At 40.1% G+C, this 11,778-nt stretch overlaps 1 protein-coding gene across 1 annotated transcript in view; it reads left to right on the top strand.

Annotated features, from left to right (window-relative positions):
• ITGA4 (integrin, alpha 4 (antigen CD49D, alpha 4 subunit of VLA-4 receptor)) overlaps window positions 1-11,778 on the top strand; it is a 37,811-nt gene that overhangs the window by 357 nt on the left and 25,676 nt on the right. Inside the window, exons 2-6 of the mRNA XM_010569283.1 lie at window positions 173-287; window positions 6,761-6,867; window positions 6,966-7,095; window positions 8,554-8,621; window positions 9,269-9,398. Coding sequence (XP_010567585.1) covers window positions 173-287; window positions 6,761-6,867; window positions 6,966-7,095; window positions 8,554-8,621; window positions 9,269-9,398 — 550 coding nt within the window. The remainder of the gene's footprint in view (window positions 1-172; window positions 288-6,760; window positions 6,868-6,965; window positions 7,096-8,553; window positions 8,622-9,268; window positions 9,399-11,778) is intronic.

The following is an 11,778-nucleotide window of genomic DNA, read 5'->3' as shown; positions in this document are numbered from 1 at the left end:
GCCCGCTCGCCCTGCGCGCCCGGCGGCTCCCCTGCCGCTGCCCGCAAGGCAACGGGCTGCGGGCGGTTTCTCCTGCGTCCTTTCTAGATTAAACTGCCGCCTGCCCTTGGCCACAGGGCGAGATCAGCGCTGCTGCCGAAGAGCAGCAACGGTGGCGCTTTTTTCCCCGTAGGCAGAACGAAGTGCACCAAAGCCCGATGTAGGGAAGTCGCGTGTGACAGCTCCCGTTCCCGCAGTTTTCTTCCGCACTTTTCAGCACCCGGTTCAAAAGCCTCGTGAGAGTTTCGGTCTGTCTCTCGTACTTTTCGGCAGAAAGCTGCTCCAGCTTTCAGAGCAGAGGGCAAACGTAATCAGCTTGGAGGTGGGGGGTGGAAGTATGTGCCTACATCGTCTTTTCTTCTGCAAAGCCTTCCCTTTGTAGAGACCACCCCAAAGTAACTCTGAACCACAGTCATCTTGCACCTGGGTTCTCCTTGCTTGCAGATTTGTTGAAAAATTGAGTTTCAGGGGAGCAAAGCTATTTTTGACTGAATCGGTTTTTCCAGATCCTACATTTAACCTGATGCCTCCCTACCTCCCCAGTCCCCATGCTTGGAAGATGTAACGATGCACTTACCCAACTTCCAAGTGTTTGATGCTTGTTGAAAAGGAGAACGCTTTGCAATGGGTTACCCTGAATATGCCCAAATTGCTTTGGGCTCTGTTCTTGTTCCCCTTGCATACAGTACCATTCATTCTATCCCTACGCTATGCATAGGAAGCTTCCTGAACTTTCTCTTCTGCTGTGACCGAGACCATCCGATCCGTTAAAACTATAAGCTTGCCGCTCACTAAGGATAAGCGCGGGAAAGGGTTTTCAAAATATTTGAAACCAATGAAAGCGATAGCGCACCATGAACTGATGGGCTTTCAGGGCAGAACGCAGCATTCTGTGACAAAAATGTTAAAACGATTATTTCTCTACACATCTATGCATAACCCCTAGAACTGATGGGTTCTATCCATTTTGTTTGTACAGGTAGAAATAAGAGTTATTTTTTGCAACTAAGCTACAAAAACCTAAGGTACTTCAGTGGTGCTTTATTTGTAGCCACATAAGGAAAAGACAAACAGTCGCTCGTAGAAGGAACTGCCGTTAAACTTATTCCAGCTGAAGTAGTTCGTTTTGGGGGTTTTTTTTGAGTAATTTCATTCCGATACTAGATCTATTGAAAAATGGTATGTAACAAAAAGCTTTTTTCTCCAACTACTTGTTTGTAAGGAGAGGCTTGCAAAAGTCAAAGTAGTCAACTAAAGTGCTGAAATAGCATATGCTAAGAGGCAATAAACCCCTACTCCTGGTTTGGAGGTAAAAATAGTCCTTCACTGCGTGGAGGAAGGAAAGGAGGGGAAGGGTAGAAAGTTTCAGGTTCTCTGAAAACTACATATACCTGCAGTACTTCTCAACTTACTCATTTAGCCAGTGAAGAGACAAAAGCTCTAATGAAATAATTTGATGGGCTTTTCGTTAGTACCTTAGGGGATTCTAAATTAAATTATGCACAGGTGAATGAAAATGTTTATGTGGTTCCAAAGGCTTAATTTAACACACCTTCTGCACCTGGGTTTAGAGGCCACAGGTTAGGCAATGGTGTTCACTGTCTTGTCCTGCACTTTTAAAAACAATGATACCACAAGAGATTTTTGCAAAATGTTTGTTTCCCTTAGTGCTCGATGACGTCTTTACATCACTAAGGTATGTCTACAGTATTTCTGAAGTTAAATAGATACTGAAAAGAAGTGCTCCATTGTAAAACAGGTCAATGAGGTCAATGAAGAAGCCAAAGGCGGCTGTGGTGCATGGGATGTAAATGAAGTAGGATGGTATTTGAGGCTTGTTAAGCCTCTGCTGTCCTGCCGAGCGGTCACAGAAATGCACAAGGGAACTTGCAGTTGCAAAGCTGAACTTAATTATCTCTTGTCTAACTCATTCAGGCTGTCAGCAACTTTTGGACATAATGGTTTTATCAACGCTATGTCTTTCAGTCAGTGACCTCCTCGTTCTTCTGCTTGGATTCTTGCCAGTGACAAGTTTGGGTTCTGATCTCGTAGAATGGGGTCATTTCCTTTGAAAAACATGCAGGGATATATTACATTGCTGGGACAGGCAAATTGAGAAATGGCTATTTCTATCTTTCTCTTAAATACTTGAATTCATGTTTCTTTCAGTAAAAGAATCTTTGAGGTAATGTTTGTAATTATGAGTTGTAGAAATGGAAAGGTGACAACAGGCAATAGAAGTGGGTTTTTCCAAATGTTGGGCCTCTGTAATAAATGGATGTGAATTACTTAGAGACATAAATATGTTAAAACACTTTGTTGCTATTTTTCACTAACGTAGCCTTGAAACTGGCATAACTAATTAACAAAGGATTCATGCACAACTAGGAAGCCTCTGATCACACAAAACTGCTGTTGTATTTTTTATGTCACACGTTCCTATTTGCTTCCTCAGTAGAGAAAGAGTTGCTGGGAATAGTCCTTTGCTGCAGTCATCCCAGCACCTGGAAATAACTCATCCAGGCATACTTTAGAGAACTCTGATGTTGTTCAAGGTGTTGCGGGGACCTGGGCTGGTCTAAGAGCCAAGAGGTGCCGTGAGATACACTGCCATGAGATGCACTAGCAAATCTTTGTCTTCCCAGCCCCTCACTGGCACTTTTAAATCTGTCTCTGATTGCTGAATAGAGGAGTAATGTTCTAGTTCTAGTACTTCTGTCAATGGTGTCAAGTATTCTAGACTGCTGATTTATGACTTAAGTTAGATGCAGAGGCTTGTAATCAAGCTCTAGGCACAAATATAAAATACAGTGCTTCAAGTTTATTATGTGGAGCACTTAAGTGTCCATCTTCTACCAGTTTTCTAGTCTTCTGAATTTCAAAACCTTGCCCACATCAGTTTGTGGTAGTCGTAGATTATTGCAGAGGAACTTGCACAAAGTTCTTTAGATATTTTGACATTTTGGACTAGTAAAGCATTACAGAAATTCTTCAACAAAATTGCTCTCAGATTTGAAACAGAGTGATTCATTGGCTAAAAATACAGGAAACAATTAATACAATTTGCCTTCTAGTCTAAGAAAAAAAAAGTTTTAACTACAAATGTACACAGTAAATTCAGTGCATGTTGTTTAACATAAGGCCAGAAAGCTTTGCCTGCAGTTTCAGTCTTCCACCATTCCTTTAAGTCCCTGCTACAATTAACCTATGAACAAATTGCCCTCTAGCTCCCCCAGCTGAATCCTTACAATGGTAAAGTGAACAGTTAATGGTTTTCCCCAAAGGCTGACCTGTGTTTGTTCAACTTCGATTTCAGTAAGTTTTGCCTTTTGATAGTTTGGTTTTTTGATCTCACTTGCATTGCTCATACCCTGCCAGTGATCTCCTTTGAAATAGCTGTACTATTCCAAGGAAAGCAGGACCTTCTGGACCTAGGTCTGTTACAGAATTACAGAAACAGCTACTAAAATGTTTTGGGTAGAAGTGGTTTGAGGGATGTAAGAGGGATAAGACCTATCAAATCTGTGAAAAGAGAAAAGATTACTGTGGATGAATGAAAGAAGAGTCTGTTGAGGCCCTGACATCTAGGAGCAGGATATCAAAGGCTTGTTGTCTTTGCAGTAGACTTTATAGTTTTAATCAATTAGCAATAGGACCAGAGGCGTTCTGGTTGGATAAAAAGGATCATGGGAAGCTGTTGGGCATGGAAAGCACTGGAGCAAGTTACATAAAACTGGTTTCTCAGATGACATTGCAAACATCTGTGTTGGAGTCTTTGAGGCCAAAGCTAGAAGTGGCTTTATAAGTTGTGACCTTATTTGTATGTGACTGTGATGTTTCTGTGGATGCGTGCAGCAGGGATTATAGCAAAGTGTATCTTCCAGCTGTGTAATGTACACAGGCTGGGCAATTACTTATCTCTCGGTGACTTTATGACAGCGCGTGCTCCTTTTCCCTGAGGCAACCAAGCTGCTGTGTCCTCATGAGTTTATGCAGTGCTGCTCTGTTGCTTGTGCAGAATATAGCATTTTCTCTTCTCATTTGATAAAGCTTTTATAATGTCATTGCCTGAGCAGGGGCTCATCATGGTGTCTGGGATGTCAAGCTCACACTTCTCTTGCCCACAAAGGCCTCTCATCTTCAAGGTGGTTGAATACTTGCCAGTCAGAGAAAGAGAGGAGACTTAAGACAGCAGGTCAGCAGAGGGCCAAAGTGAACCTGAATCAAGAACATATGGTGGAGCCAAGGAAAAGGGGAATACAATCCAACGAGCATGAAAGAATGGTGGTGCTTTTTCTTATCACAGACCTCTGAAGTAGGCACAGGAATGAAGTGCTGAGATGAGCGAAACTTCCTCTTACCTCTCATGTCATCATTATCTTGTCTTGTTTGACTTATTGATAGAAAGTCTCAGAAAGCCTCTTGAGATCTAAATTTATGATACTGGTCTTCTTCCATTTCCTGCAAATCCACGTATGCTATAAAGCAAGTCCCAGGTAAGTCATTGTCATAAAAGGATGGAAAACATTGCTAGAAGGGAGTTATGAGAAGTGCCTTTTGTGATTTAAAGGAGGATTAATTCTTACACATGGGAGTGTAATGGAATTTTGTTTTCTGAGGAGATTTCTATCAGATTAGCTTGTTCTATAATTCATGCAAAGCATGGAAATGTCTCCCTTGGGAAGTGTGGAGTTCTACATGACATAACTCTAAAATTAAATTCCAAAACTAAATCCCAAACTTGTGTCTGAAAATGGTATATATTCAGTATGTGGAAGTTCATGTCACTGACATTAGCCAAGTAGGAGAATTCAGAAGCTTATCTCTTAAACCTCAGTAACTGACAACGTGCAGAAAAATCAACTTCTTTTTAGTAGATTTTTGAAGTAATGCATTTTACTTCGTGCTTGTCTTGGAGTAAGAGCCCACATTTTTTAATTACCATTCCTCAGGAGACCTACAGGAATTATTAAATTACAGTAACATAAAATCTCTTGGCCCAAAGACAATTGAATGTGTTGTTATTGTGAGTGCTGAGGCACATGGGAGAGGAAGTAGTAAAGAAGAGATGAAGGAGGGCCAGATGCCTCTTGACCCTGTGAAGGTTGTTATTTTTGGAAGAAGGTAGAGTATAGTTGTGGTGCGCAGGGTGCATCGTCCTCTCTGCAGTATGGTGAGGGGTTCTGGACTGCAGTACCCTGGTCTCTCCATCGGAGCAGGGAGAAAGTGTGAAGTTTGGAAAAAGAAGTGGAGAGGTACTACAGAAATAGAAGAAATCAGGGCTCCAGCAGTTTCTTCAGACAAATGTCAATTGCGAGGCTGGTCACAAAACAGTAGGGAACAAGCTCTGAAATAAGGATGGTTGTTGGGTTTTATTCCTACTAATGTTTCTCCTGACATTTTCTTACCATGTAAAAAAGAATTGTTTCCTCTAATCTGGTATTTTCTCTTCAAAAAGTCCATGACATCCTAGGTATAAAATAGTTTAAGTCAGTGTTGGTTGTGAGAATGTGTGTAGCAAAGCCCACAGTTATTCATCTTTCTCCTGGCTAGGTGCCAGACTAGGTGCATCCATTTATTCTGTTTCCATACTTAATCAATATTGTGCAGTTGTATATTCTGTAAAAGGAATGTAACAAGTCCACTAAATTAGGAGTGTATTTATTTAAACTCTCTAATGCATTGGACACTAATAAATTTCAGCTCTGGTGCCAGCACAGTTTGGGGAGGAGTTGGTTTTTTTTTTTTTTGGTTTTTCCCCGCCCCCCCCCTCCTGTCAAACAATGTCCCCGGTACTCTGTGATCTGTATTGGCGCCCTCTTCTGGGTAACTAAACCCCTTAAACCTCAAAAGTTTTGGGTTAACCAGTAACTGCATTGAATCTGGGGAAGTCTTAAAAATTATGCAAAAGAGCTTGTTCAAATGACATGACATGTTTCCTTATTTTATAAGAAGGTTTTTTTTTTCATAAACTGTCATGCTGATGCATAGAAAATAGTGGTTCAATAATTTGTTAATGATTATTCATATGAATGTTTTACAAATGAAAAGCTTGCTTTATATAACTTAGAATACTTTCAGATGTGTAGCTTCTCCTTACCATGGGTACCACTACTGCTTTCTTGAAGGAAGCAAATATTTGCTGACTTGGCAACACTGTAGCCTTTTTGGGGCTACTGCTAAATAATTGCAACAGTGTAAGGAGTACACAGGACACGCATACATAATGAACTGACATCCCCAGCAGAGACTGCAGTTATTCACCCTTTATTTGATAGCCATTTGCAATAGAGATAATTTTAAGGTCTGCTGCGAACAGATATGTGGTTGGAGAGATGCTTGCTTTAGGTTAGAGTTTAGGTAGCACTCACAGGTATTACTTGTGTTTCTTATGAACTTTTAGGCTGAAGAACACTTGCAAAGCCAGGCCTTCATCAGATTGAGTATAATGTCACTATCTTAATTTCAATAACGATGGAGAAGCCAATCGTCACTGCCAACCTATCATGTTCAGAACCAGTATGCTCCCTTTGGCTACATGCAATTGTACCTTTGTTCAAGAAGAAAGCAAAAAGTCTCCATGGCCTGTGTAAGACAGAGCTTAGATCCACCAAACGTGATTTACTGCAGTCTCCCCGTAGAGTTCTTGGGCGCTCCTGATACCCACCACGTAGCCCTTCAGCTTGTCCCCCCGTTCAGAGCATTGGTCTTTGTGTCCTAGGAAACCCCAATGGAGAACGCTGTGGGAAGACTTGTTTGGAAGAGCGTGATAATCAGTGGCTGGGTGTCAGCTTGTCGAGGCAGCCAAAAGAAAATGGATCTATCATTGTATGTATTAACTGCTAGAGCTGCCTGTCTGTTTGTCAGACTGCCTTCACCTTTCTTACGCTTCTGTATCAAATATCATGTTTGTTTTTTATCCGTAGGCTTGTGGACATAGGTGGAAAAATATCTTTTACATAAAAAATGAACACAAACTCCCATACGGTATTTGTTTTGCCATCTCTTCTGATTTTCGAACTGAACTGAGCAGAAGAATATGCCCATGCTATATAGGTAAGCAGAATGCTTGGGGCCTTTCTAGGGAAGGGTAACATACATAATGGCATGGTGCAGAGTTTGTGAAGAGCCTGTGTTGCTCTGAGCAGGCTTTCTGCAGCCAAAGGTTTGAAGATTGAGTGCTGATGATATGAGCCCAACTTATGATGTAAATTTGTTAGCAAGATGTTTGTCACTTCAAAGAAAAGCTGCTTTCAACAGGCAAAAAAAGTAGTTTAAATAGGGCGTCAGAATGCTTGCTCCTTGGACTGGATCACTGAAGGGTGTGTGCTCCTCAAAAATAGGCCAGTAGAGGACATCCTTCCTTCCTTACTCTGTCATTTGCTTGCTCTGCTCAGGAGAGTGTCCCACAGCAGAGCAGCAGTAATACCTGCAAGTGATTGTTGCTCTCTGGTCCTTAGCCTTTGATAGAAAGCTGCTGTGGTTCCTTGACACAGTGTGTGTCCCTGCTTCTAACTTGCCTCCTGCCAAGGCCACTGCTGTGGCACGAGGCCTTCAGTGGTCCTTCCTCAGAGGACTTCAGGAGCAGAATAAGAGTCAAGACCTGAAGCTATCAAAGGAGTCCATCCCTGCCTTCCCTTTCATACCTACCTCCCATCCAGGAGAAAGATCTCGTGACCCTGCCCCTTGCCAATGCAAGGAAGAGCTGACAACCTGGCCTTTCTGTGCAGACCAGTAGAGTAATGTCATCAAATGTCCCACTGCTGGCTTCGGAGACTGTTATGAGCACTGGTGAAATCATGTTTTTATCTTCGGTGACTTTTAAAGTGAACAAATCTATGGATGAGATGAAGGGAACCCTTGTGGACATAGATGGAAAAATATCTTTTACATAAAAAATGAACACAAACTCCCATTCGATATTTGTTTTGCCGTCTCTTCTGATTTTCAAACTGAACTGAGCAGAAGACTATGCCCATGCTATATGGGTAAGCAGAAGGGAGGCAGTTAGCAAAAAAAAGCAGGAAAACAGAGCTGGGGGAGTTGGATGTAAAGACAACCGCTAAGGATGATTGATACCAGTATGTCTAAAGTAGCCATAACACATGCCCTTTAGAGCACTAGTGGAGCATCAGGGCAACTCCTATCAATCAGATTACACCTGAATTATAGAGTGGAAGAGAAGACTTAAGCTTATCTAGCTGTGCTGCTCAAACTACTTGTGCTATTTCATTCATGGAACAATTCAAAAAGTATAGCCTTTCAAGTCACAATATTTCAAAGGGATCACTGTGATGAAGTGATATGTAGTGCTTTGGGTTTGTTACAGTACTGTATTGAAGGTAAAGGCTATATAGTGGAAACCAGTGGTTTTAGTTTTATTACAGAACTGAAAACCAACGTTGTTTTGGTTTGGGTTTTTTTTAACTTGTCTCAACTTCTGTTGAAGACCTCATAACAAATCCTGAAACTACATGCTTTTCATCCTTTTTAATGTTTCTTGCCCATTCCCAGATCATGTGCGAAAGTTTGGAGAAAACCATGGGTCATGCCAGGCTGGAATGTCTAGTTTTTACATTGAGGTGTGTATTAAAGATCCCAAACTTCTCTCTCTATATATACTTACTTATATGTACACATACATAAAAGTGTATATGTAAATGCAAACATTAAAACTGTCTTTTATTGTGGGAGGGAAAAATCAGACTTTTCTCATTTCTTTTTAATTGAATCTTGATAAGACTTGCATGATAATTCCCAGCTAATACTTTTACACCTTACTAAACCCAAAGATAGTTTTCATCTGGAAAAAGAGCATGAATATAAGAGTATGAAGTTTTAATATTCTTTTTAAAGTAATCTGTTTGATGTAACATTAACGATAATAATGCTTACCTTCTTGCTTTACAGAGTAATATTCTGTATTATTTCATCTCCATTTCACCCTAAGATTATGATTTCTAAAAAACTCTGTTGAGAAGAGAACATCCTGTTTGTTGCTCTCTTTTAAGTTCTTCAAAGCTCAAAGTTTTTAATAACTGTATTTTTAGAATGTCTGAAAAATGTTGTCTCTGATCTGGTGGTAATCCCCCAGTACTGAGCCAGATGCATCTCCAGTATTATTTCACTGAATTCGCAGGAGATCTAAAGAAAAGCGTTTGACTTGTTTTGCTTATTTTCATGAATAGTAAAACATGAATAACATGGCTTTGTTTTATTTTTCTTTTAGGACTTAATTATAATGGGAGCCCCTGGATCATTTTATTGGACTGGTTCTGTTTTTGTATACAATACAACTGCAAATACAATCCATGCTTATACAGATTCAAATAACCAAGTGAAATTTGGCAGTTATCTAGGTACTTAAAAATATTTAATACTTTGCAAAAATATAAGCCAAAGAATTAGCTAAATAGCTGATTTTGAAGTGTGTGCACAGTGTTTATCAGTGCTTTCTTTATTAATGCTGTAAGTGACAGTTCTAAAGATGTGTTCCTATTTCATTAAATATTATTTAATTATAAGGCTTCCTTTCCTCTCTGTACTTTTTACATGGAAACTTTTCAAACATTTGATTTCTGTTTTTACCATCTCTCCACTCATTTTCTATAATTTCTTGATTTAGAAGGTAAAGATATGCAATGGTGGAAGGTAACGATTAGCAATGGTTTGCACTTCACTGTTAATTCTGAAATGCTGCCAAGGGCTTTCATAGCAAAAGACATAATGATTTCACATATAACAGAAATATGAAAAGTTTGTTATAGTGAAAGCTGCAAGGAAACAGGTCTTAATTGCATTGTCATAAGGGGAAGTATGCTACAACCTTAAGAGACAGACTTGCCTCCAATTGTGTTTTTTTTTTTTTTTTTTTTTTTTTTTTCCCTTCCCAACCATCCATATCTTGGTCTGGATACATGGGAAGGCAAACCGTATCTACAAATGTCTGCAAAGCAAGCCATGAAGCTCCTACTCATGTACCTATATCCAAGTAATTAGTTGAATTTAGTGTTAGAATTTGTAGGGGTTTATGCCAAGAACCATCAGCGCTTCAGTTTTCTCACTATACACTAAGTAAAGCTCATCTGTCCTTCCTGAACTCCTGAGCAAGAATATTTTTGCCTGTGATCGTTGTTTTTTTGCATTTTCCCATTCATAGATCCGGTTCATGTGGATAAGCATTTCCTGTTTCTGATTTCATTCTTCTGACAATAGGAAGCAGGCATACATTATGAAATAACTATTATGAAATACAAAGTGGCTAACACTTCAGAATTCAGCCTTGCAAAGACTGCAGTTGGGCTCTATGGGAAAGTCAAGCAAAAGAGATGCTGGATGGTAACAGGTGATCAGATACCCAGATCACTATGCTTAACCAGTAATGTCTCTAACCTTTCATAGGACAAATGAAAAACTTCAGAGAATGCTTGCTCTGACTTTCCACTAGCAATCAGCAGAAAAAATATTGCACCTGTCTGGGGGGGGGGGAAAGCTCATTCCAGATTTCTGCTCCTACACGTACAAGTGTGAGAATTTCTGCAGTGAATGAGTCAAATCATTGATAGCCAAAAGCCATATATAGGCAAACGGGTAAAAGCTTGCATAAGGACTGTGCTGGGGAGGGTGCAGGGAAGGCCCTCCTGCACATGTGTGGTCTGTCCTAGTTCCCTTGGCCATCCAGGACCTGAGATCGGCTGGAGTTTGCCTCACAAATACTTCTCCAGTGACCTGGTGAAACTGTAACAGCCAGCACGCTGGCTTGGCAGAGCCGTGTGTCCTCTAAACTTGCCCTTTCTACAGGAAAGTGAAGAAAGGGACCGTTAGCTCATCTGTGCATCTGTACAGTAGCAGCTATGATAAATCTTAAATTTTGCATTGTTCCATGCTGCTTAAACCTCCACTTCATTCCCTCATAATAATACATAATGTGGTTGAAAGAGTGTAAAGGTGCTTTCCATCCCCTCCCTCAGCTTCTGTTCTGTCCCATCTTTGGAATTGTTTAAGGCCAAAATCTATTTAGGGTTAATTCTGTTACCAAAGATTTTTTCTTTTTTTAAGTCTGAATTTGTGTCTCCCTTAAATAATAAACAAAAATATCCTTACCAAGTGGTGGAAGTATGTTGTGACCAGAGTGTAATTCAAGCACATGACTAGACATAATTGTCTACTTACACTATCCTTCTGGCAGGGACCGAGAATTTGGCTTTTTTATTTACATTTTTCATTAAACTGTCAAAGAGTAATAATTAACAAATTGGAGATTGCAGGAAGAGTGTGCATAAGTATCATAACATTTTCTGTAAGTTGGAAGAAACAAAGCTGTTTAAGTACCAGACAATTTAAAGAAAGAAGGAAGTTAGAAAGAAAAGCTGGTAGTACATAACCTGTGGTAGTATTTCCTTGACTACTTCAGAGTATCTTGGAAATTAACAACTGACTTTTTTGAAAGGAATTAGATAAGTCAGTCTTTCAAATCAGCTGGGCCTGATGAAAGAGTGACCTTAGGCACTTAAAAAACTGCCTTAAAGAAATCACGAGGTAATAGCTTCTTTTAGGAATCTGAGAATAGCAACTGTCATTTCAGAAAACTGAAAAACTGTAGTAATGGCAAAAAGGAGGCAATTCTGGGGTTGGAAATAAAATTTCATTTGACTTTGCCTTTAAATTTAAAGGGTCAGTTGTGATTTCCTCCCCCCCTGCCAAACAGTTTAACACCACAATAAAAATGACCACTATCTG

Source organism: Haliaeetus leucocephalus, unplaced genomic scaffold (genome assembly GCF_000737465.1).
Source record: "Haliaeetus leucocephalus isolate CR32 unplaced genomic scaffold, Haliaeetus_leucocephalus-4.0 Scaffold1, whole genome shotgun sequence".
Taxonomy (NCBI): domain Eukaryota; kingdom Metazoa; phylum Chordata; class Aves; order Accipitriformes; family Accipitridae; genus Haliaeetus; species Haliaeetus leucocephalus.
Note: the sequence above shows the minus strand (reverse complement) of the source record. Positions and strands in the feature narration are given on the sequence as shown.